This window comes from Peromyscus leucopus, chromosome X, assembly GCF_004664715.2.
Source record: "Peromyscus leucopus breed LL Stock chromosome X, UCI_PerLeu_2.1, whole genome shotgun sequence".
Lineage (NCBI taxonomy): Eukaryota > Metazoa > Chordata > Mammalia > Rodentia > Cricetidae > Peromyscus > Peromyscus leucopus.
In genome coordinates this window covers 100100676-100128221 of record NC_051083.1, presented here as the reverse complement: position 1 = coordinate 100128221, position 27546 = coordinate 100100676, and the positions used below count along the sequence as shown (strand labels likewise).

General features: G+C 34.5%; 1 protein-coding gene and 1 non-coding gene across 4 annotated transcripts in view; both read left to right on the top strand.

Annotated features, from left to right (window-relative positions):
* Positions 1–27321, top strand: part of Lrch2 (leucine rich repeats and calponin homology domain containing 2) — a 91145-nt gene extending 63824 nt beyond the window's left edge. The window contains exons 12-21 of one of the 3 annotated variants that reach the window (XM_028858491.2): positions 3089–3154; positions 7610–7658; positions 7744–7860; positions 12321–12365; positions 15747–15797; positions 18301–18358; positions 19096–19208; positions 19383–19520; positions 19677–19754; positions 24627–27321. In XM_028858491.2, the coding sequence (XP_028714324.1) occupies positions 3089–3154; positions 7610–7658; positions 7744–7860; positions 12321–12365; positions 15747–15797; positions 18301–18358; positions 19096–19208; positions 19383–19520; positions 19677–19754; positions 24627–24746 (835 nt within the window). In that variant the 3' untranslated portion in view covers positions 24747–27321. Of the gene's footprint in view, positions 1–1556; positions 1635–3088; positions 3155–7609; positions 7659–7743; positions 7861–12320; positions 12366–15746; positions 15798–18300; positions 18359–19095; positions 19209–19382; positions 19521–19676; positions 19755–24626 lie in introns of all 3 variants that reach the window. The other 2 variants (XM_028858490.2, XM_028858492.2) reach the window with 2 other exon arrangements.
* On the top strand, positions 16139–16267 carry LOC114684063. Its single transcript, XR_003733232.1, has one exon. It is a non-coding gene; the product is annotated as a small nucleolar RNA SNORA35 (small nucleolar RNA).
* Positions 27322–27546: the final 225 nt, after the last annotated feature.

Below are 27546 nucleotides of genomic sequence, written 5' to 3'. Positions count from 1 at the left end.
AAAGAAACGATGGTTATCCTCTCAAACTAGGGTTGACTGGAGCAATGCCCATGTTGAAGTTCAGTGATAAGTTCATCATAGCTATTTTGCCACTTGTTAGTAAGAATCTTTGATTGGTTAAGGAAGTGTGTATTTTTATTTGGTGAATGATGTTGTCCTAGGAAATTAACAGAAGAGTCCAGAAGACATATTATTGATCAAAACCAGTGGGGAAAGTGGTCAGTGAATAGATCACTGTGTAGCTAACTCACAGGCTTCAGATTATGAAGACAGGTTGCTTATGAAGCAGCCCTTATTTTTCTGATTTACAGAATATGCTTCTATGAAGCTAACACGGTACCATATGTCTGTTTTCTAACTCCCTGAGAGGAGAAATTGGAGGATTTCTTGAGCGTAGGGGTTGTGGAACGTATCCCTATGGAGAATGTGATTGAAAGGATAGAAACCGGCACTCCCCAAGGGAAAAATTCAAATGAAAAGAATATTTTTAAAATTCAATATCAAAAATAATTTTGTGAGATGAATAAATTGTAGATGTCTGCTTATAACATTGTGCCTATATTTAACCATGCACTTCACACTTAATGAGTCCAGAGTAGATCTCATGTTAATTTTCAATGTTGTATTATATACTGGGGATCAATGTCAGACCTCATGCATTCAAGATAATGAAACACAATGAAATCCAATTTAGAAAAACGGTATGTTTTACTGAATTAGGAAGAAAATTGAAAAGGGAGCTGAGAATAAAGTGCCAGTATTATTTTCTGCATGTGTATGTATGACTTATAATAAAAAAAGATTATTCTTAATAATGACTTGAGAATAAAATGAAGGAAATTCTGCTAAAAACTTTAATGGTGCTCTATAAATTATTGATCCATTTCCCCACATTTTAAGTCAGTCCTACTTATATATGTTAGTATTAGAGAAATGATTTCTATGATTTGCCTTATACTGATTTTATGTGTCATGGTAAGTGGGTGCCTAGCTAGCTTCTTAATATTTGGTTATTATCCTAAAGTATAGATTATTGTATATGTAGACTTTACAATAGTTTCAGTTAAGTGATTTCCTTTATGTATTTACTCTTCTAACTTATTCTATACTATTTTGATATGCTTTACATTTTTCATAACTGTTTTATATGCTTTTAGGTGTCCTGAGAGCTTTTTTTTATTATGGAAGAATGTACTTCTGAATACTTTGTAATGTAGCTAGATAACAAAAAAGCAATTGTTAAAAATTAAATAACTGAAGTATATGCTATTATAAATTAAAAGTACATTTTGAGAAATTTAGGGCTTGGGTTTAGAATTATAAAACGTATTATGACATGTTTCTCATAATTTTTACCTGATTAACCAGCATTTCACTTTGAGGAGCATTGTGTTAACCTCTAGTTTGTTATAACTACTTGGATAGTTCTCTTAACCCTTGAAACCTAGCCATTCTTTCTTTTCTGTTTCCTTTACTAATGACTTCCTTGTCTTCTCCAAACAATCTCTCTTCTACCATCTTTTGATTTGGTTGATATATGTGAAATGTGAATATAGATGGAGGCCTTTAAGTTATAGAACATCATTCAGTGACAAACTCTTCCAGAGGACCAGAGCAGCAGGACGGAAATCAAGGTATCTAGAGTTGGTGGAAGCCATAAATATTAAGGGGCCAGGCTTATGTAGCTCAACTGTTACCATTTTGTTTGGTTAAAATAAATACTGGGAACTGTGTTAGGGAAGCATAGTAATCTCAAACAGACATTTAGACAAAGAAGATGTTTAGTTTTTCTTTATCAAAGAGTAAAAAAAAAAAAATCAATGTATATTCCAGAGTTCTATATAGTTGAATTTTCAAATACATAATACATATTTTACATGTAAGTTGGCCTCAACTCTTTTTTTCTACTACAGTATGATATATGAATCATACTAGTAAGTGTGGTGTGGAGAGGCATCATTTTTATCATGGTGAAGGTCATAACAGCTTGACAAGTTCCCCCTAACAATAATTCTGACTTTCCTTCCCGAATAGTACTTATTGTCATTTCTCTCTCTTTTATTTATTTATTTTTTAAATAAAATCTATTTTCCTTTGATATTTCATTACCATAATTCTGCATTTTGGGATCTAAGGAAATTTTAGCACATGTACATAGGAAAATTTTTTTTAAAGTGTGCCTAATTCTGTGATTGTTGGCCCAGAAATAGAGTGGCTTGTATGAATCCTTTACCTTTTGACATGATTGCATCTACTTAGTGAGGCTATGCTCAGAGCCAAGTTAGTGAGGAAGAGACCTGGCACTAACTGACTGCTCTCTAGTCACCTAGAGCTGTAATTACCAATGTGTGTTTAGTTCATATACAATTCATTTAAATTCTTTTCTATAGTCTGTAGATTGTTGATGTCTAAAGGATTCTTTTGTAAAATTAAGTTACATTTATATGCATAATAAGAATATTTGAATATGTACAATTATTTATTTTAGTGAAAGTCAGTTACTAATTTACCACTTTTGACAATGAGATTAATACTTAGAATTAGATAAAGCCATGAACAAATACTTTTCTTTTATAGGGAATTATTTTTTGTTTATTTTTGTTCTAATACTCTTTCCTATTGAAGGTTTAAGAATTTTGTGATTTTTTTTAAAAAAAGAATTGACCTTTAATATTGATTTTTGCATTTGCAATTAAACTTTATTATTTGGCTGTTGTGAAAATAGTTATGAAGTACCGACATAACTCCTGTCATTTCTGTCCTGGGACAAAGGAAATGACTCAAAATGGTACCTAAAATATTTCATTATGTTCTATGTAATTCAGAATAAGATACACACAGAGTAATCATGCAATGGCAGGAAAATATCCACACTTAGAGAATGATTTCAATAACAAGATGCAAGACAGATTTTCAGAACTTCATTCATAAATGATGTGCTGATGGGCATCTAAATCTAAATAGTACTGAAATACGATTTTCTAGGAAAGATCTTGACCTAGATGCAGTTTATTTAGGACATAGATATCATATATATGCAATGTTCTTTTCAGTATAGTGTGTAATTAATGTGTTGATTTACTTCTAGGATTCTTAATCATTCAACTTCTGTCATGAGAAATAAGCTGAAACAAACTGTGGAATGTGAAAAGAGGTATAAACATATCATAGTCCTTATATTTGGTATTTTAAAATGAGACTTCATACTCTTTAGTAATTTTCCTCAAAAGGTGTTAACTGGATATATGATACAGATGTCATATAAGTAAATAATTTAATCATCAAATATGTCACAACATGAGTTCAATTGAGTTTTATATAAACACCTGGATTCTGAATCTTTTTCTTTATACTTGCAGTTTGTCTTGATTCATTCACAATTGTTTATTCTATTGAGATTACCACCAGGAACAATGTATTTCTTCATCACTGGTTATGGTTATTCTTTGTTATTGTTTGCATTTTAATTGGGTTTTACTAAACTATTTGTTTAATGATCTAAGTTTACAGATAAAAATTTCAGAGAATTAGAAGATCTGAAATATTTATTGCTCTTTGTGGTTTCAAATTTGTTTTACCGAACTCCTGGGTCAACCTTTGGTTAGTATAAATTTTCAAAGATAGGGGTACAGAGGTACACATTGAATGATCATTTGTTGGATGCTGGATATAGATGCACTGTTCTTAGCCCTGTAAATGACTGTCGGATTCAATCATCACAATAAATTGGTGACATTGTTACTGTCGCTATCCTCATTTTACACATGAGCGAACTGAAACTCAGAAATAATCATAGCTAGCTCAAGATCACATTGTAAGTTGGAGAGTCAGGATTCAAACTCAGATTTGTCTTATCGCAGTACCTGAAGTTTTAATTTACAGTAAAAATTTACTTCAAATCCATGCATCTCACTGGATATATTTCTGTAGAGAGTGCAGATTTCCCAATGCACGTCTTCTCCTGTATCATCTGCCCCAGTGAATGTGCAAGTACTTGTGTAGTCCCCCCAAGTCAGCAACTCTGGAACCACCTCACTGTTATGCCTTCCTCCTAATATGGTCAGTCATTCAAAATTAATACGGCCTTAATCCTCTTTCCATCTTCTTCATTACCAATTTAACTGTGTTGGTTCAGCTCCCATTGTTGTCCATGTAAGTGACTGGGACGGTCTCCACACATAACTGCTTTCTTTTCTGTATTATTAAAGAAGAGAGGTTGTAAAACTGAAATATGACAATGCAACCCCTGTTTCTTATTTTCTATTGGGTATTAGTACCTTTTATGATAAAGGTTAAAATGTTGAGATTAACTTTAAAGTTGAAATGGACTTCTATTTATCTTCAGTCTCAGTTTAGAGCCTCATCTTTGCACTTTCTAGAGTGACAGACTTTCAGTTTAGGAACATAATTCTTTTATTTATTTCAGCTTGATTTCCTATTTCTACATTCTATATTGTGGTCTCCTTTTCATGTTGCCCACGTTTCTTCCTTTCTTTGCACGATCTCTTAGAATTCAGCTCAATTCTGCATGGTAGTGGTGAGGGCTTCATAGTAGACAGCATCACAGTGGTCAAAACATGTATAGAAGAGGTCACATAGTAAGACAGGAAGTCAGAAGGCTTTAATAATTAATTTCACTTTTAGTTTTTTGTGTAATGCAACTTATTCTCATCAGAAGCAACCGGAGTTCCTAGAAAACTACATTAATCCCTTGCAAAGAAAGGTTCCCCAGTGACCATATTGTATTGTACTAAGCTGTACTCGTATAAACTTCACTTACTTCTACACCACCACTCTGAGCTTCAAGCTCTTAATTATTATGAAACTTGTGTGGAAACTTGTGTTTTCAAGGTATAGCATACCCTTCTTCTATATGTGCATTTGTTTATGTGTGCAGATGTGTGCATTGGTACATACAACAGTGTTTATATATGGGAATGTGCATTGATACATACCACAGTGTTTACATACAATTGTACATCAATATATATTATAGTGTTTATATATAAGTTGTATATTACAGTGTTTTTATATAAATTGTGCATTGATATATACCACAGCATGGTGGAATTTGTTATTTACTTACCATTGCCACTTAGATGTATAGTAGAAATGTCTGATTTCCAGAAATCATACTTCTATTCACTTTTGTTGCACACTCAAAAGTGCTTTTTATGGATTTTCCCCATTTCAAGAAGTGCTAACTCCATTCTTATTGTACAAGAGCTGAAAAAGCTTCATCCTGTGTTCCTCATTTTCTCTCAAACCCCTTAGCCAATGCATTACCAAATCGTGTTGACTAGTGAGAATATTTCTAGAATCTGATCACATCTTACCAACTCCACTTCTGCCAACTTTGCTCTTTACAACACCCAACTGTGTACAGGCATAAGGTGGCAAATATGGATTTCCTCCAAGAGTTTACATAGGGAATATTGTTTTGCCTTCCTGTACAGGCACTCAACAATTATTTTAGTTCAGATCAGCCTATACTCCTTTGTTCCTGAAAAAAAAAAAAAACAACTAGGAGTATATTTAATAGAAATTGTCCAAGTTTTGATAGTCGGTAGGAGAGTAGAATGATATTCCAGTGTTCAGAGAGGGTTCTATGGGTAGTCCAATGAGGGTGGGATTATAGATTGTCAGGTGGCTTGTCCAGAGAGGTATGTGTGTGCATAGTATGGTATGGGAAAGTGAAAGAGTTGGACTGGCAAGTACTTTATTAGAAGAGTCGTGCATGCTCTCTCTCTCTCTCTCTCTCTCTCTCTCTCTCTCTCTCTCTCTCTCTCTCTCTCTCTCTCTCTCTCATCTCTCTCCCTCTCCCTCTCCCTCTCCCCACCGTGTGTGTGTGTGTGTGTGTGTGTGTGTGTGTGTGTGTGTGTGTGTGTGTACAACCAAACCAGATAGAGTTCCAGGTTGCTATTCTATGTGTTTACCTGCTTCATTATTATTCTATCCTGCGGACTATATATGCCTTTTTTTCTTTGACTCCTAAATTCTCTTTGACTTCTAAATGTAGGAACTGTCCGGACTCTGCCTTGATTCCCTCTCCCTGGTCTGTGGTGTGGAAATGCTCTCCATGTAGCAACATGGGCCAAGCTTGACATTCATATTTCATTATCCATTTCTAAAATTCTTTATTTACATTTAAAATAAACTTATTTAATTGGTAGATTTTTATTTTTGTTAAGAGGTAGGGAACCTAGGATATTTGTCTTCCTTTCTAGCCTTCCTCCTTTTTCTTACCCATTCCCTTCTGCTGTTTTTTCTTTCTTTCTATATTTTACAAGTAGTCATTCAGTTGTTTGTTTATATATTACTTGTTACATAATTGTAATGTACATCGTCCATACATTTAAATGTCATTTGTACCATAAGTTGCTGTACTAAAAATTTTGTGCTCTATCTTCCACTGGAAAAAAAAATCTTCAAATTCTGGAATTGTGTTACTGTATTTTCATATTGTTATGTATTTTATTACTTACTAGGAATAGAGATGTCTCTTGTACTCTCATAAATTTTTATTATTTTCTCTCTACTCATTCTTCCTCTTCTTACTCTGTGGCCCAGGGTGACCTTTACTTATCAGTGTATTCCAATCAATCTCCATCTCATGGTGATAGCTCAGCCTTGTGAGTGCTGAGACAACCAGTATGAGCCACCATGCTCAGTTTTACCCCCTTCCTCCCAGCTCTCTCGTTTAGATTTTTAAAATTTTTGAGTGTGTTTGGGTTTGTATGTGTGTCTGTGTTTGGGTGCCCACGGATGCCAGAAGAGGATGTTGGATCCTTGGAGCTAGAAGAGGCACATGTCAGTGTTGAACTCAGGTTCTTGGAGCCCGTTATGTCACGACTGAAGCTCAGAATCAGTAATTCAGTAGGAAATATAACATGTTTGTCTTCTGAACTCTTTGGCATTTAGACAAAGGAATTTATGTATGTATTTATTTGTCTGTTTATTATGTGTGTGTGCCATGGCGCAGGTGTGGATGTCAGAGGACAACTTTCAAGGATTCAAGGTTTTGGGTCTCCTCTTCCACTTTGTGAATCCCAGGGATCTAACTCAGGTTGTCAGGCTTGTTGGCAAGCTAGTGCCTTTACATGCTCACTCATCTCACTGATACTATTACTTGATTTTTTAAAAAGAGTAACTTGTTTTCTATAATATTCTGTTTATTCACTGTACATCTGTACATATTATATTCCTACAAAATAGGGTTGGCTTATGCATATGGTTAATATAAAATAAACCCATTTTGGTATTTCTTGTGGAGCAGGCACTCACTATTGGTTGGTTTCATCAGCTTCAATTTATATAATATTAGTAAGCCATGTGGTGGGTGGTTAATACCTGCCATTGTAGTCCGTGGGGGCTGTTTATGGTAGTGAGTACCAGGCCGTCCAGAACTACACAGCACAACCCAGTCTCAGCAGAAAACAACACAAAATAACAGAGCAACACAATCAAATGAAACATGTAGGTATGGCTAGTCTTTACACTGCTTACATTGCTGCCTTCGAACAATGAAAAGACAAATTTGTCATTTTTAAAGTATGTGAAAGGATTTCAAAATACCTTAAGAAATATTAAAGCGTCTTTAATTTTTTAGTGTCTCAGCAGATGAAGGGAATTCACCATTATCACCCCTTGCATGGCAGGTAAGAGAAATAAAATAAAATTAATAACACATGTACTATTTTGTTGTCATTTGTTTAGTAAACTAAACCACTTTTCTTATTAAAGCCATTAGAAAACCAGAAGGATCAAATAGTTGAACAGCAGTGGCCAGAATCTCAGCCTATAATCTGGCAAAATGAAGAAAGGAGACGGAGCAAGCAGATCAGAAAAGAATATTTCAAGGTACCTTATTAAATTTTAAATTTCGTTTTATATTTATTACATTTTATTTATTTATTTAACCGTCTTTGTTTTAAATTAATAAGATATGACTCTCCAGTTAAGTGTCACAACTGTGTTCATGTTGATTGCCCTCCTGTGTAGGATAATGATATGTTATGTAATTTCAGTAATTCAAATTAATTAAGAGTACATCAGTCTACACCATGATTTTTCAGATACTTAAAAGAAAGATGAATGTTTGTGTGTTACATTGCAAATTGTGGCAATTAATTCTGTGGGTCTTTTGTTTTTGTAGCCCAGGTTAGCCTCAAATCACTATCTCCCCCTATACCACTACCTATTCTGTCTCTTATACGCTGAGATTAAAGAAGTGAACAACAGGCCTGGTTCAGAAAAAGATTTTCTTTATTTTTATTTAAAAGTTTTTTTTTCATTTTACATACCACCCACGGTTTCTCCTTCCTCCCCTCTCTCGCTCCCCCTCCACTTCCCTCCTACCCCCCCCTCATCCACTCCTCTGAGAGGGTAAGGCCTCCTATGGGGAATCAACAAAGTCTGGCCTATCAAGTTGAGGCAGGAACAAGCCCCTCTCCCCTTGATCAAGAGTGAGCAAGGTATTCCACCATAGGGAATGGGCTCCAAAAAGCCAGTTCATGCACCAGGGATAAATCCTGGTGCTACTGTCAGTGGCCCTGCAAACAGACCAAGCCACACAACTGTCTATCACATGCAAAGGGCCTAGTTTGGTCCAATGAAGGTTTCCCAGCTGTCAGTTCAGAGTCCATGAGCTCCCACTACCTCAAGTCATCTATCTCTGTGGTTTTTCCCATCATGATCTTGACCCCCCTTTGCTCATATACTCCCTCCTCCCTCTCTTCAACTGGACTCCAGGAGCTCGACCTGGTGCTTGGTTGTTGATCTCTGCATCTGCTTCCATCAGTTACTGGAAGAAGGCTCTATGATGACAGTTAGGGTATTCACCAATCTGATTACAGGGGTAGGCCAGTGCAGGTACCCTCACCACTATCGCTAGTAGTCTAATCTGAGGTCGTTCCTGTGGATCCTTAAGAATTTCCCCTAGCACCAGGTTTCTCCCTGACCCCATAATAGCTCCCTCTATCAAGATATCTCTTACTTTGCTCTCCCTCTCTGTGGCTTCCCCAAGTTGACCATCTAGTTCCCCCATGTTCTCATCCCCTGTACTCCCCACCCCACCCTACCCCTGTACTCCCAGTTTAGTCAGGAGATCTTAACTCTCAGAAAAAGATTTTCATTGGATTTGTTTCAATAAATAGTTCAGAACTATTTTCAGTTAGTGTTTAACCACACATCTATGTAAATAATTAGTTGAAGACTGGTTCATTTTCTTGTTATATTAGTAGAATTTTTTTCCTTTTTGTTTTTTGGGTTTTTTTTCTTTTTTTGAGACAGGGTTTCTCTATGTAGGTCTGGATGTCCTGGAACTCTCTATGTAGACCAGGCTTGCCAACAACTCACAGAGATCTGCCTGCCTCTGAGGTGTGCATCACATGATTCAGTAGATGGTCTTTTAGTAAAGTGAAATTAAAATACTAGAGCATGTGAAATATCCCAAATTTCTATCACATTATTATTTATTTGTATTTCAAGTCTGTTATATTTGCAAGGTAGTGTCACCAAAATTTAGAATAATTTTTAATATTAATCAGCATTTACTCTTGGAATTGATGCAGATGAACAGTACAAACTTGGTCCCTACACCCTGAAGAGTAAACTGTGTTGTCCCACACCTCCCCCAAACCTCTTCTCATTAAATAACAATCATTTTCTCTAAACATGTAGTACTCAGCTATGTTACACATTATTTCAAGTTCATGGCACTAATAAATAGAATTAATTTTTTTTATTATGGGTTTCAGCAGAAGTTGGTTTCTCAATCTATATTTTTCTTTTTCCATATATTGGAAAGCAATGTGTGTTTGAAAGTAGCACATGACCGAAATAAAAATGGTGTATCCCTTAACAAATATGTAATCACCTTAAACTTTAAACAAATAATTACTGATTATTTTTAACCACTGGATTTTGGGTTAATTGGACAATATGAAAAAACCCATAGGAAGGAAAAGGGCAAGGCATTCCAGTGAGAACTCTTTCTTCAGAACCCTTTGCAGCTCGGCAAGTAGGTTTATATCCTGCCATTTATCTTTAGTTTCCCTTAGTTCCATGTAAACTTAAGCCAAAGCACTGAATACAAGTATGTTTATAGGTGAACCTTGATAACTGACTTACAATGTAGTAATTGTAAGCAACAAAAAGGTAGTTGATATTTCTTTGATTTCCTTTATCCCAATATAACATAACCATATTGATTATATTCATCAAAGCACTTGTATTGGAATTATGAAGTGTCAGACACTGTCATAAACCTTTACAGATATGACTAGACCCAGGAACTTTGAGTAACATAAATGCAGTTATATTTTCTGTTTTACAGACAGGGATATTAAGGCCTAGAATGTGGAGTAGTGTGCTAATCATATATTTGAGAATAGAGTTCAGAGCCTTCCCAATGCTGCTACTTTGTGCTGTGAATAGCTTGATATAAACAGACACACACTAACATTAATATAGTTTCATTGTTTTAAAAATATTTTTCCATAATTCAAATGAATGTAATAGAGGTGTTAGTGAGTCTTTATCATGTCAACTGTTCCTTGGTTTAAAAGCATCATTTGTTCATTCAATATTCTAGTTGTTAAGGCTTATATGCTTCTTCAACTGTATCAATTATATTACAAAGTTGCTAAAAGGTAAAATTGGATAGCATATGAAATGACCATTATATAGCCATCATTCAGTAAATGTTCATTTCTTTCATACATGATAAAGTGGGTATAAACGTAATCTTCAGTCACTGAGAAATGTTTTAAGGACATGTGTAGTTCTTCTCAACTGTCAGAAGATGTCAGTGTTAGGACATTGCATAAAAAATTGAGTATCAAATTATTCCTATGATGTCAGGAAAATATAAAATCAGGATGTAGTGTAGCTTGTTCATAATAGCACTTGCTTTGTATGCTTAAGGCTGTTGAGCATCCACACAAAAAGAAAGATATAAAATGGAACTAATGGTACATTAGTCACAGCTAAAAAAAATACAGTAGAGGAACATATGTCTTGTATCTGTAATTCCTAATACAGCTCGGTTTATGACTGAGATGTTAGCTAAGTTATTTCCAAGGGATATGGAAGACAGAGTCACATAAATGGAACAATTAAATAGATCCCTGAATATCAGGCAAAAAAAGTTTGGGACATGATCTGAGAATTAGTAGTTTTTGAAATAGAACTACTATGAACTCCTCATTAGTTCTGCCACTGATATGCAGAAAATTTCAATGCATTTTTTGCAAGGAATCTGAAAATAAGAATTTTAGTGATTGTCACACTATATTCTCTTGATTCTAAGAATTACTCTGTCACATATTCAAATTCTTTATGTTGAACATGTTATCTCTGTATTTCACTATAAAATTGGTGTGAAAGTACTTATACTATTATAAAGAGTAAACTTCTCCATACATATAATGCATTTCAGTCATTACTACTGGATTGTAAGCGATAGTTCTAAATGTTAGCTCTTAGCACTATTACTATTATTGTGTAGTTGGCATATGCATTTAATGTAGTTTTTTAAAGGTTGAAATCAGTAGATTGCTTTGTTGTGGTGCTGAGGATTGAACCCAGAGTTTCATAGGTGGTAGGAAAGCATTCTACCACTGAAACACATCTCCAGTTGTTTTTAAAACAATTGCTACTGTCTTAGTGTAGTGAAATTACCAACCATGTGAACAGTGGTAGGAAACTTGGACAGGTGGTGGTTGTAAGAATTCAGAGGAAGTAAGTGTAATTGAGATTGCCAAAAAAGTGGACTTGATGACTTGTTGAATGCAGTGAACTAACAAAAAGGAGGACTCTAAGACAGTGGTTCTCAACTTTCCTAGTGCTGCGACCCTTTAATACAGTTCATGTTGTGGTGACCACCAACTTTAAAATTATTTTCATGGCTACTTCATAACTGTAATGTCACTACTTCTAGGAATTGCAGTGTAAATATCTGATATGCTGGATATCTGTATATGCAGCCCCTTGTAAATGGGTCGCTTGACCTCAAATGTGTTTCAACCCACAAATTGAGAACCGCTGTTCTTAGACAACCCTCAGATTGCAAACCTGAAAGAATGGGAAATGGGTTTGGCTTAGGAAGGAGATCCTATTTGACATCTTTAGAGGGTTTGGGATCATGTTACTCACAGTATTTTGTTTGTGATTAGGAGGACTGTTTAAACTAACTGCTTACTTAAGTTTAATATCAGATAATTTAATAAAAGTACCAATGTAATAATAAGCCTCGTGTCATTTTGAAGGAAAATTCACGTTTAAGGAAAAATAACGTATGCATTTAAAATGTTTTGCAGTACAAGTCAACAAGGAAGAATTCAAGCGGCAACGAAAATGAGGAGGTGAGACAAAGGGTGATATGGATTTGAATTCTTTACTTTTATATTTAGGTGCGTTAGTAAGAATTAAAGCAGCCCTGCTGTCATTTTCTTTCTAACAGAGCACGAGTTTCCTATGATAATGAAAACTGAGCATTGTCATATAGTTACTAATTTAATCCTTTGTTTTCTAAAACACAATTTCTAGTAGTTGTAGCAGTTTATTATTTGTCTTGGATCTGTAACCCATCAGTTTATATTTGTTATCATTCTCTATTTGCACTTTCCCAAACAGCATGGCAGTCAGTCGAGAGTTTATATTTTTCAAAAATGTATTAACACTGTGTGCATGTGTTGGCCTGATGTGTGTGCCCAGGTGTGAGTGTATGCGTTTCAAGACATGCATGTGGAGGTCAGGGGACAGATTTTAGGAGTCTGTTCTCTCCTTTCACCTTGGATTACAGATACTGAACTTGAAGTCAAGTTGTCAGACTTCGGGGGAAAACACTTTCACTGTTGAGAGATTGTATCCATCTAAGATTTTTAAGGAACACTCTGCACAGATCCTGTTGAGGGTTTTAAATTTAAAATTGTATTTATACAGTTTACATTATTGTAAATGTTTCTGTTGATCCAGGTTAAGCACCCCTCCTGAAACAACATTTCATCACTGCTATCCCCAAATTTTATCTCTATGTGGTTGGGGAAATTGGTCGTTTATTTGATGTCTAGTATTTGGCAGGGCATCTGAAAACAAATGTATTTCTTGGAAATAAAATTACACTGGGCAAAATAAGTATCTATATGAATTACCTTTGCCTACCCCAAATGCAGTTTTCTTTCCATGTCTTATCAAGTAGTATTCATGGGATCCTTTCCCCCGCACTCCCTGCAAAAAGACAGATGTTTCCAAAGCTTCCAATCATTTCATTGTTAGTTTCTGTGGTAAATCGTGAAAGCAGTTTTTGTGTAGGTGTGTGTGTTTGCTAATATTAGCTGTTCATGACTGCAGTCAATTCCTGTGTACCTGCTGCTGGCTTTCCGTTGCACTTTACAATATCTGTTCGACCCTTACATGTTATTCCTCCTTATGTCATAGCCCACTGTATGAACTCTAATGGCCTGGTCAGTGCTCAGACTTTTGGTGACTAATATCAGTATAGCTGATGTTAGCTCCTAGTTTATGTCTCTAGTCCATCCTTTACCATTGAGCCTTAGGCTTTTCTAGTAATGTGTCCTTAGCTGCTTGGAGTCTTTTGATCACCTAGGATTCAACATGTTCACCTTTTTTCCACACTTCAAACATGTTTAATTTTTCAATGCCTTTTTAAACTAGGTTTCATATTGAAGACTCATGATAACTGGATTTTACCTACAGACATTCATATTTAATTGGTGTGTGTGTGTGTGTAAGCATGTGTGTGCATGTGTATATGCTATGACACGTTTTCCGTTTGAGTTTTCCATTTGAGTTTACTGTCTAGGCAAAGCTGGTAACTCCTTTATAAAATCACCATCTCCCTTCTAGACAAAGCAGAGGTTGGCAAAGTGGCCCAGAATGGAACCTGGCCCACTTGCTATGTTTGTAAGTAACCTTTAAATATAGAAGAGTTGCAGGCATTTGCCTGCAGATGCTTTTGCATTCTAATGACAAAGTTATGCAGATACCACTGAGACCACGTGGTCTGTGAAATCTGAAATGTTAACTAGCCTTTAACAGAAAACATTCTTTGAACTTCATGCTAGAGGTTCACCTTGGCTGTTCTTGCTGCCTCCTCATAGTCCATTTCCTCCCACCTATTTCAATGTCCATCAATTATGAAAACCTACTAATCCACTTGTTTCTTTTGCAGCACTGAAATATTTTGTCTACACCACCTTCTTTTCCATCTTTGCTTCCTTGGCATAGGTCTTTAGTCTTTCTTGCTTGGATTGCTACAGTATCTTCCTTGCTTTTCTGTTTTTATATTATCTCTGTCTGACTATTTTATCTATCTTTTTATCATTTATCGATCTATCTATCTACTTATCTATTTATCTACCTATCTATCTACCTGTCTAGTGTGTGTGCCACACATGCATGCATGCTGGTGTACCCTTTGTCAACTTCCAGTGACTTCCTCAGTCCTTTTCAACCTCATTTTTTTGAGACAGGGTCTCTTACTGAATCTGAAGCTCCCAGATTTAGCTAGACTTGTTGATATTTGAGCTCAAAGGATTTACCTCTCTGTGCCTTCTCATTGTTAGGATCTCAGAGACATGCCATCAAGTTTGTCATCGTATGTGGATACTGGCTATCCCAATTCAGGTCCCTATGCTTACACTACAAGCACCTTAGCAACTGAAATGTCTTCCTCACCCCTCTTCTCTCTGTAGCCCATTCTCACACTGCTTTCAGAATACAAGTACAATAAGGCTGTTCCTTTGCTTAGAAACCTTAAGTTTCACCCCATGCCTTAAAAGGTAAATTCTCAGTCCTTTTGGATCAAGGCCCTGGTAACCTATCATAAACTCACAACTTGCCCTCTTTTCACTTTTTTTTTACCCTTTGCAATTCAGAGTTGCTTTATAGTCATCATTTTTTTTTATGCTTCTGTGTCTTTGTCCTTATCTTTTCACTTTACCTGGCTTTTATTGACTTTTTACTTTCTCAAGAAAAAGTTTTTCATCACCCCTTCCTTTCCTCTACAGTTTCTCTGTGATCCCTACTGTACCATACATATACGGGGAATGCTATATTAACTGTGCACGTGAATCTGTCTTCCCTCTAGACTGGGACATTCTTTAAGGATGATATTTCACCAAATTTCCTTATTCTTAGTGTCTAGAATGGTAGCTGACATTGTCGGTGGCCAATAATCATTTGTCAGATGAATACATGTTTTATGTGGTATGCATTTTCTAGGTTAAATATCAGAATTTTTTAATTTGGTTATCATTAGAATATTCATTCATAAACCGTGAACCATTTATTTGTTTTTATTCAATTAAATTTGTAAATATTTCTCTACTTGCACTCATACACATAATCTTCCAGTTAGATTCTTGTTTATCATGATGATCTTTTGCTACTTTTCATTGATGTGTCTTGGGGGTAATACATCTTACCTCTTGTGTCTAGATTGTACTTTTAAGTCTTTAAAATTCTTATAAATCACTAGGAGATCTTACATAGAATCTGAGTCATTGTTAGTTGGGGCCAGGGATTGTGTATGTCTAACAAATTCCAGAGGATGCCTGTACTGGGGTTCACCACCAACATTTATGTGGCAAGGTGCTAGGTTGTACATTGCCAGTTTCTCCTTTGACAGTTGATTAAAACAATTTTCCATTGTCCTTTTGTATGTTAAAATCATCATTGTGTATTTTAATTTCATCTTTCATGTTTTTATTTTTATATTTTAGCAAGAGAGTGATAATGCTCATATGTCACCACAGTCTCCAGTATCATCCGAGGTACAAGTTGTTTTAATGCTTTGTCTCTTTTCTATGTTTTGTAAAGAGTTCTTCCCTGTTCCTTTCTCAAACTTCATCTTTTTTACAAAGTAATTTATTCACTCCTTTTTGAAATCTGTGTTTGATTACTTTGCACAAGTCTTGTCTGTAAAAATAATTATGAATACCATTCCTTTGTATGAATATCTCTAGTAAATTTCACAAACTTGTGGTTTTCTGTGGAACATATTTCCACACCACAGAACATACATCATTTTATGAGGTATATGCTTTCTTATTCCTCTATATTTGAAAATAAGTGGTGGATTTTAACAATAGCTTTGGAATATTAAAAAGTCTTTAAGCATTGTGCAATGGCCTTTGGTTTTCCTTGTAACCAATTAGGTCTGAAAGCAATGCAAGAGAAATGTCCTTTTTCCACGAGAAACAATCCTGCAGTGGGTTGTTCCTATCGACAGGAGGTCACACTTTTCCTGATGTCTTAGACATAAAGCATAATGGGAGAGCGGGCATATGAAAGTCATAATTTCTAAAATTTTGTTCAAGTACTATGGTGGCTTGAATAACTAGTTTGTGTAACTTAATCTGTTCCTTTACCACAAGAATTTTAAACATTTGAAATAGTATCTCATTTAGGTTTGATTACTTTTAGTATTCTAAAGTCCGTTTTCATTAGTAGGAAAATGATCATTCACTTGGTGAATTTACATCTTAAAATGCTTGACTGATCTCAATTTATTGTATAAATTTGATTATATAGTTTTATCTCATTATATGTAAGTGTATTTGTAGAAATCTAAGATTCTTTCTGTATTGCTTTGGGTGATTTGTATTATAAAACTTTCCTATGTCCATGAGCATGAGTTTAATAAAAATGTTTATAAATAATATAGAAAATAAAATGATATAGATGGTGTTAGAGAACAATTTAAATTAGGATATCCCAAAATTAGTCATAGTTGCATGCTTTTGTAAATCCTTTCTTAGTAAGTTAGAACAACTGTAAGGATAGACATGACTTCCACTTGGTTTGCATAGTTGCTTTGTGATTTATGGCCTGTGTCTACCAGGAAGTGTATTAATGTCAATTTTTCAGGTAAGTTATATTGCTTTTATAATTTTTGCTTGTATTTGGATAAGTGGAACTTTGGTTCAGAATTTATAACAATTTAAAGAAACTAACAGAGACAACACATAAGGCTGTATATGAGTAGGAAGGTGAACATGTGTTAACATAGCTCCACTAACATTCACTGGGAGGTGCCCAGTGCATCTAGGGAACATTCAGACACCTTACAGGATTCTGACTGCTTCAGTTTCATGTGAAAAGTCAGTGGTAAAATCTGCTAGTGTACCACATTCACAGAGTTACTCTGCTTCATTGAACATAAATAGAGTCCCATTTTACGTGCCTTTGTCTTTTTGTAGCTGAAAAGACTGGTACCTTTCCTAAAGAGCCTAATTGGTAAATGGTAGAGAAGCAAGTAACTAAAGGTTTGGCTCTTCCTGCTTCCCAGAGTTGTCACCCAGAATCATATGGTGCTGCCATGATTGCATTGTATTTATTTCTTTTTATGAATTATAAAATTTATCAAGCACTTTCAGCTACTTCATTTAATTTTTCCAACAATCTCATTTGAATCGCATGGACTTAATCACATTAAAATGAAACGTTTACACAAATATACTTTAGGCTTTTCACTCCGATCGGGGATTTACTTAATGTTATATGTATCTTTCCATAGCTCACCATGGCTTGCAGAAGCACTTTAAAATATTGTGTGTTCAGATAATCATTTACTCTCATCTGTTATTCTAAAACCCCTGTAATTGTAGATTGGCCTCAAATTTTCCACTGCTAAGTATCAAGTCAGTGGTGCATACAGAGTCCATGTTGGTAAATCTTTTAGTTGATTGTGTTTCATTATTTTAGAGACCTTAACTTGATTCTTCATTAAAAAAAAAAAATCGATCACCTTGAATGAGTCTCCTTGAAAAGTCTTTTCATAAACTGTAAGAAAGTATTCTGGCCTGGCAAGGTTATACTTCATTGGGTAAAGGCTTTTGCCACCAAGCCTGACCAACACAGTTTATTCACAAGGACTCACATGATTGAAGGAGAGAAGTTATTCCCCCAAGTTGTCTTCTGACTTCCACATGTGTGTTATACACACACTCACATTCACACACACACACACACACACACACACACACACACACACACAGAGAGAGAAGAGAGAGAGAGAGAGAGAGAGAGAGAGAGATACGTGTGCACACACAATTTACTTTTTAAAAATGAAATAAAGATTTAAAATCGTATACCCAGGTAAATGAGGAATATTTATTGACTTTTAAAATGTGAAACATATCAACTTGATTTGAAATCTAGGTTGACTTTTCAATATTCAAGTAAACACTGGAAATGAATACTTCTCAAAACTGGAGAGGGTATGAATATGTGCCTTGATGGCTTTGCAACAACAAAGGTCTTGCTTTTTTTTAGGAATATGACAGGACTGATGGCTTTTCACATGGTCCCTTTGGCTTGAAGCCTAGATCAGGTAAATATATAGTTTATTCTTTAAATAATATTGGTTGTCTTTGTTTAATATAGAGTTTCCCAGCTTAAATGGGTTGGAATCCATAATTTTATGTACTCAGAAATTCTTTCCCCTCTTCTAAAAGCAATTTTCTCTTGATCTTATTTGTCTTTATAATTCCCATCATCATTTCTTTCTTTCCCATTCCCTTCAAGCTCCTGGAATTTTTGCCTTAGGTGTCCTGCAGTCTTATTTCTCCTCTGCTGTGACTATTGTTAGAATGAGCCCTCTGCCAGCAGACAAAACTGTTGCAAATGATAGCACTCCTACATTATATTATGGTTTAAAACAGGGATATTTTTGCATTTGGCATGCCCCAGAGAAAATGGATCCATTTTACTTGGCAAGGTATTGAATTATAGTCTTATTCCTGAATAACCACCTTGACCTTCCATAATAATTTCCTTTTTTCTTTAAAGCTAGAAGGCTATCATATGTTCAGTGATAACTTTTAACCTGGGTCATACATTTCTCATAACGTATGGTTAAATAAGAACTTATGTAAGTGGTAGAAATCATTGCCCTTTTATTGCCTGTTGCTTTTCAACTATGTATCTAACGATCATTTACATATAATTAAAAATATTTGGAATGCATTAGTAATAACATCTGTATTTCTCTGATTCTATTTATCATGCCCCTTTCTCTATGAATGGATGTTCTTTGTAAAAAGTTAGGGAATTTCTGTTTCTCTCCAGCCTTTAGTCGTGCATCTCGGCAAGAATATGGGGCTGCGGACCCAGGATTTACAATGAGAAGAAAGATGGAACATTTACGGGAAGAACGCGAACAGATAAGGCAGCTTCGCAATGTAAGTCACATTGACCTTGCACAGCTCCTTTACAGGAATAGGTTTCATTTGGCCAATCTGTATAGTGATTTTCTTTTTAATGCTTTTTCAAATTTTTGATTAAACACTTAGTAATATGAATGCATACCATACATTTAGGTAAGACATCTGCAATCTATCCTCATGTCTTTATAGAATCTTGAATCCAGATTAAAAGTAATTCTGCCTGATGACATAGGAGCTGCACTGATGGATGGGGTTGTTCTTTGCCATTTGGCCAATCACATAAGGCCACGCTCTGTTGCTAGTATTCATGTACCATCACCAGCAGTGGTAAGTAGTATCAAAAGATAACTGTTTCTCCCAAGGAAAATACAAGTTTTAAAAACTGTCTTTAACTAATGCACTTAAGCAAATACAATTTTCAATATCAACTACATTCTGTATAAAAGTGCTTGAAATGTATGTCTTTCTGCTCTTACCTTCCAGCCCAAGCTGAGCATGGCAAAATGTCGAAGAAATGTAGAAAATTTTCTTGATGCTTGCAAAAAGTTGGGTGTTTCCCAGGTAATTATCTGACAGCATTATCATTTAATTATTAATCTGTTACATGGAAAGTAGAATCAGCAAATTATCTTCATAGTGAGGGATGAGTAATGTTTTGTGAACACAAATTTGAGTATCTTTCCCCCTCTCTGTAATTTTCATGTTATATCTAAAAAAGCATTGCCTAATAAAAGGTTGTAATTATTTACTTATACCTATATATTCTTGGAAAATTTTTTGAGTTTCAGGTGTATACTTCATTTTGAATTTCAGGTTCATATATGGGTGTGTGATAAGGTTACAAATCTATTCTCCTGCATACCAGCATCCGCTTTCCCCAGTACCAGTTGTTGTTAAGGCTTATCTTTCTCCACTGAATGTTCTTGAGACTCTTGTACAAAATCTCTTGTTTGTAAATGGAAAGCTTCACTGCTATGCTCCCCGTTTTACACATTGATTTCTTTATGGCAGTAACACCCTGTTGACTATTGCTTGGTGGCACATTTTGAAGATAGTGTGTATGCTGGAGATTTGTTCAATTTTAAGTTTGTTTTGGCTGTAGTGATTCCCTTGCATTTCCATATCAGTATATCAATTTCTGTGTTAGCTTGCCAAGTTCTACAAAATGGCCAGCTTAAATTTTGCTTTAGATTATGCTGGGTTTATAGATTAATTTGCAGATTATTGTTTTCTCTACAGTTTCGTTCGTTTGATCCAGGAACATAAGATGTCTTTTCATCAATTGATACCCTTTAAAATCAATGTAAACAGTGTATTATAGTTTTCAGCATATGAGGACTTTGCCTCTTTGGTTAAATTAAGACTTTGGCATATACAGTTAATTTCTTAATTTAAAATTTTTCCAGATTTTTATTGCTACCATATAGAGATAACCCTGATCTTTTATTCTGTGATCTTGCCAAACTCACTTCTAATAGATATGTTTGTATGACTTAGGATGTTCTCTGCATAAAGTCATATCTGCAAGTAGGATGTAGTTTTGTAACCTAAGTGTAATGTTTGCAGTTTGGGCATTTTTTATTTCTTCTTTTCTGACTGGAGTCCCTCATATGATGAACACTGGTAGTGCCATTGGAAGTCTTTTCTTTCTTTATTTCAGGGAAAGTATTAATTCCTTCATCTTCTAGTATGATATCACTAGGTCTTCCATGGCTGCCCATCCAGTGGCTTGATGCATTTTCCTAAGTTACTTTCTTATAGTTGTGCTGTCTCTTGCATTAAAGTCTGTTTTCCCTGTATTCATCTGCCTTTCTTCTATATCACAGGCTATTTGTGTGTTAGTCTGTGAATCAAATTTTTGTTTTCTTGTTTGGTTTCATTACCCCTTTTTGCTCCATAATTGCCTTGGTAAATCACTGTTGCTCTTCGTTGATTTTGAAACCATGTAATATTAGTTATTCTGAGTTCTTTCAATTTTCATATACTTTTAGAGTAATTTATCAACTTATATAGAAAAAGAAGAAAGTCTGATGAGATTACTATAGAAATTTTGTTAAATTAATAGAACAAAATATGTAGAATTATATCTAATAAAACAGTAGTTTTTCTTAACTTCTCTTAGCTATGTATCTCTTTACTGGAGTCTTCTTGAATTTCATTCACAATTAATTTGGATATTAATTTAATATCTGGTCCTTCATTGTTAACATACATTGATCTATGTATTTACAATCTTGCTAAGTCATTTCTTCACTCCCTTTCTCCAATGATGTTTTCTATGAATAGAAATAACCTCTTCTTCCATTGTGATCTTGTTTTTGTTTTTTCTTTGTTGTCGTTGTTTGTTTTTCGTTTTGTTTTGAAGAGAGAGTTTCTCTGTTTAGCCCTAGCAGTCCTGTATATCACTATACAGACCATGCTGGTCTTGATATCACAGAAATCCACCTGCCTCTGCTTCCCAAGTGCTGGGATTAAAGTTGTGTGCCACCCACCACCTGGTGTGATCTGTTTTTTTTTTTTTTATTTTTATGAATCAGAATTTGGGTTTAATAAAGATACCTTAGTATAGGCTTAAGAATGAGGGATCCAAAAATGGAAGTACTCAGAAGAAAGTAACATACACCAGAGTATGGGTATGAGCTTTTTAAAGAAGAATCTTGGAAAGTAAGACATACCCAAGGGTAGATAGGATTTTTTCAAGGGAAAGTGATCTGTGGTCTATCCGGTATTTCCTTCCATGCTTAAATGTCCTAAATTAATTTCCCAGTACAATCTTGAAGAAAAGTGGCTAGAGTGGACATCCTTGTTTTATTGTACAGTTTTAAAGGAGACTTTAATTTTCTACCTTTGACGTCTGACTTAATCTGTGTGTTTTACATAGATGACCTGTATCAACTGAGGGAGTTCCCATCTATTAGTAACTTTTTATCAGGAATGGGTGATGAATTTAGCAACTGATTTTTCTTTATCAGCTGGTATGATTAAGTTGTTTCATCTTCAGTTTCTTAATAATCTGAGTCACATTGATTAATTTTCTAGATTTTAAATCAACCCTGAACTCCAGGGGAAAATTCCTCCTGATCATGACGTATTTTGTTGTTACTGTTTTTTTTATGTTATTGGACTCTGTTTTTGAAATTTTTGCTTATATTTTTCACATTGATGTTTATGAGGAGGTTGGGTTTTAGTTTACTTTTAATGACTTAGTCTGTTAGACAGTACTGACCTGTCCATTGTATTTGTATCCCTTCCTCTTTTCTCAAACAATTGGACTGAATTTATGTTATTTTTCTGTAAACTATTTCACCAAGTTTATTAATAACCCATCTAGACCAGGGGCTTCTTTCTCCAAATGATTTTAAAACACAATCAATTTATAAAACAAATATAGGCTGTTCTAGCTATTGTCTTTGCATGAGTTTCAGTATGTTTTATCTTTACATCTAGTTTGTGAAACTTATTATCATAATACTGTTTATAATACCACCTTGTTCATTTAGTACTTTTAAAATACCTTGTGATGTTTCTCTTGAAAATGGTAATTTGTATGTTCTCTTTTGCCTACCTAGAGGTGTATGAATTTTTTAAAATTAATTACCTTGCATTTTGTACTTTTTTCCTATCGTTTTCTCAGTTCTTGGCTATTTCCTTCTTCTTTTTTTTTTTAGATAACTTCATTTATTTATTTTACATGCTGGCCACAGTTTCCCCTCCCTTCTCTCCTCCCAGCCCCTCCCCTCCACCCCTTTCTGTTCCCACCCCCTTCCCAATCTACCTCATTACTGTTCAGGAAAGGGCAGATCTCTCATGAGTATCAACAAAACATGGCATATCAAGTTGCAGTAAGACTAAGCACCTCCCCATGTATTAAGGCTGGGCAAGGCAATGCAGTATTGGCAATTGGGTCCCAAAAGCCAGTAAAAGGGTCAGAAACAGCCCTTGTTCCCACTGTTAGGAGTCCCACAAGAGGACCAAGCTACACAACTGTAACATATATGCAGAGTGCCTAGTTGTTTGGCATTGGCTTAATTTATTCTTTTTGTAGTTTCTAAGGAGGGAGCTATTGTCTTTGCTTTGAAACTTGTTTTTATAATAATAATAATTGATTATTTGATTTTTTTGAGTATAATACTAGAAGAACATGAAATGTAGCAGTGAAAATTGAGATGTGAATGTCATTTTCAAGGCTCCTTTAGATATCTTCAGTAGTATTTGGTGAATACTAATTTGGTTATAAAAGAAAGAAGGAGGAGGAGGCTGTTAAACTTTCTGTTTTTGTAACAGTGTATTTTGAAAAATGACTGAGATACAAAAATCCAAAAGATTAATCTCATTTGTTGAAGCAGTTCTGTCATGGACATGTTGATTTTGATGTATCTGTAGGACATATATTTGGTCATGGCTCACTCGCATTTGCTTGATGTACATTTAGTGGGAATAAAGATTTGGAATTCGGGTGGAAACAAGAATTAAAATTATTAGATAGAATACTAAGGAGTGGTGTAGTGAAAATAAGAGCAGGGTGAATATAAAATTCTTGGAAATATGTAGGACATTAGAAGAAGATTGGAAAAGACTACTGTAATTCGAAGCCCAATTGCTGTAGGCAAGTTGAAGAACTCTACAGATTGGTATCATAGAAAACAACAGGGATAAGGTTTCAAGTAAAGCTCTGATTAAAGATTGATGTAACAGAGCAATCAAATATGTATGTGCAACATTTGATATTTAAGAATGTGTTGATGATTTTGAACACAGCAACTTTAGTGAGCGGATACATTAGAGGCAGCTGTAAGATAGCAGAGACTGAGTAATGGTGACATACTCCTCAACAAACTGTTTCTGAGTAGAGATAGATGTATAAGGGTAAAATGATGGCATCAGAGACCAAGCTAATATCTATAATCCCTTTCTTAGAATAAATTGTGAACCAAGCCATATTTTATGTTATAATTAAGAAGAAAATGTTGAATTATTATTTACTTTAAGTTGAAGAGAAAGCATGTTTTCAAAATCTGCTTCTTGGGCTTGGAGAGATGGCTCAGCAGTTACAAGTACCAGCTACTTTTCTAGAGGCCCTGAGTTCAATTTCCAGCACCCTCATGGCATCTCACAACTGTCTATAACTGTATTTCCATGATATCCAATGCCCTCTTCTGGTGTGCAGCTGACAAAACATCTATCTACATAAAAAATAAAGAAAGAAATCATTTTTAGTAATCTGATTCTTTGCATGGGGTTGAAGAGAAGGGATATATGGGCAGGTTTGGAGGATGGAAAAGAGAAGGGGGAAATGAAATGGTGTAATTATAACCTCAAAAAATAAAATAAATAATTTAGTAAATGAATACAATTTTAAAATCTGTCCCAGACTTAAAAATCTCTCTGGCTGCTAAAGAATGGACATTCAAAACTCCTTTTCTCTTTACCCAGGAGAGACTCTGCTTGCCTCACCATATTTTGGAAGAACGAGGTCTTGTGAAAGTCGGTGTTACGGTTCAAGCACTCCTTGAATTGCCTACTACCAAGGCATCGCAGCTTTCTATGGCATGATGTGATGATGAAAAAACTATACGTGTATAATTTCATTTATTTGAAATGATTTCAGAGATCTCAAAATCACGGAGAAGAATGTCCAGTAAAAATAGTTTGCCTTAGGTTGTTTTTTTCAAAATTACATTAAGATCTCAGATTTAAACATTTGAGTTGTCCAAACAATTTTTGGAGGAAAATTGGAATAATTTAATAGGAGTTTTGATAAATTAAAATTTTCCTTTTATTATGTAATTCAAGAACCTTGACTAATTTTCAAAGTGATGATTAATACAAAATTAAAACATGCTTTCAATTTAACAATTACATTAAGTTGAATATTTTTACATCACCATATACTAGTAAACATCTGGGTAAAAGTAACCATATTTTAGTATAGCAGTTCTATATTTGAGTTATTTCATATACTTCTAGTTTGTACACAATCTCTTCAATATTTTGTCTTTGTTTCCTAGGGAAAAAAAATGAATAGAAAAAAAAACCCTGGCATTATTCAATTCTTTTAGTATTATCAGTTGGTGCCAAAATATTTTCATTTATATTGTAGGTTGTTTACATGTGAAGTGCCTGTGTAATTGATGAATCTCAAATAGTCTTAAGCATTTTTGCTATTTCTTTTTATGTATTAATAGAATCAATGGAATTTTTAAATATTTTGGTAGGTTTTGTACGGTCAGTAATACGTGAGGATTCAAATGTGCCTCACATTGGTGGTTTCTTAGTTAACACATTGCAGTTTTCATTAAATTGGTTCTTTCATGTTGTCAAAAAATGTTAATGTGCTTAATTTATGCTATTTAATTTTGCAAAAGCATACTCATCTTTTAAATTGTTTTAGCTGAAGAGTATTTTATTTCTGTGTTGAAAATGTTACACAAAACAGTAAGACTTTGGAGGGCCAGGGAAGTAATAATTGTCAAGGACATTTTGATGTACCTGTCAGTGTTTGGGTTTATATCTTGACTTATCAGAACAATAAGTACATCAGTGCTGCCTTCCATATTCAGAGAGCGGCCATTGAGAAGCAGGGTTTGATTCAAAATTTGGCCATTTCTGGATCATGTACACCTTGTGATCCTCAAGTAACTTTATGTTGAATTAAACAGTCTGTTTCATGAAATAGTATGTTCTGTAAAGTCCTTGCTTGATTTGAAGATGGATAAACTTATGATGGTAGTAGTGCAGGATTTTTTTTCCCAAAACATTACTGTGATAAATAACTCAGTTTACTATAGAAGAGCCTTCATATTCACTTTTGTAGTAGTCAAGCAAGTATCATTTCTTAATTGTGTGATTATTTGCACTTGTTACCTCTTAATATGGATGCAACTTAATAAAAAAAGCGTTGGCCTGGATATTTCAAAGGACATTTATAAAATGTAAAATGTCATGTGCCAAATACTATGGTAAGGATTGGTTTTAGGAATAATTCTACATTTTCTTTTGGTCAGTTGTCAGGAAGCCATATTTTTGAATTTTGGCTTCAGAATATAGATGTGTTCTTTTCATTCCCCATGAGTCAAATTGGAGCTATGGAAGAATAAAAGCTTTTTATTATTGTAAGTTTTAAGAATTAAATTATTAATAATTTATTATTTAAATATTTGATCTAATTAGATATGATAAAATAGTTGGATCTGAAAAATATCCCCATTGACATAATGAATCTCCTTAGTGAAAATTTGGATAATATAGGTAATTTAGTAAATACCTTAGCTGATAAATTTTTAATTTAGACAGTTGACAGCATTACAAATTCAAAAAAAATTAACAACCAAAACAATCATTCATACCTCTCTCATGGTTATTGTGCTTTAGAATTTCTATTAATTAATCTTGTGTTATTTTCCAAGTATTTTGTGCTTTGTTATTATTGAAATAGTTGTGAAACTTCAGGCAATTCTTTTACTACATTTCACTTGTCAGTTAACTATTACCTTATAGAGAAAAGACACCAGAACTTCAGTGCTCATTCTTTTTAAGAGGGGTCCCCTTGAGGTCTGTAACACAGCAGTTCAATTATTACTGTGCCAAAAGGCATTACCAATATCACTTCCAATGCGGTTTTAGCATTAGTCCACAATGACAACATTATACCAAGATCCTCACACTTTTCTGTTAGTAGTTTTTTAGTGTAAATTTATTCTAAATGTTTTCTATGGCTTATCATATACTTACTTCATCAGTTTTTGAATTAATAATGATTATCATTATTTGAATGATTTTGTGATTTGAGGAAAATTGAATAATCAAAGAATATTTTATTGGGCTCAAAATATCATTACATAGCTACTTCTGTTAAATTTTATGACCATATGGCACAAGAAAGAAGTGATGTTGGATACGTTTGAATTGAAATGAGTAAAAATGCATAACCATTTGTTTAATACTTATCTTTATAGAATGCTAGTTTAATGACTTTTCTAACTGAATTTTTTGAAGAATTCAGAAATGTTTGTATTAGTCACAGATTTATCATAATTGATTTTCTGATGCATTTAAAAAATGGAACACTAAATGTATATTACCGATGCAAACTGTGGATAAAATTAAATGAAAAAAATCTAAGCTGGAACTCCCTTTCTTCCTTTCAGTTGTCTCTCTATCAATATGAACACCTTTTTTGGTCAGTATTTGAGAGTTTGTGTCTTTGTTCCCCACTGTGGATGAACATTCAAACCTTGAGTGCTGGCAGTGTTGCTCAGTGAGTGAAAGCGCTTGCAGTGAAGGCTGACAACCCAAGTTTGACTTGATTTGGGGGTACCCATGTTTTTAAGCTCCACAAGTGCACCTTGGCACA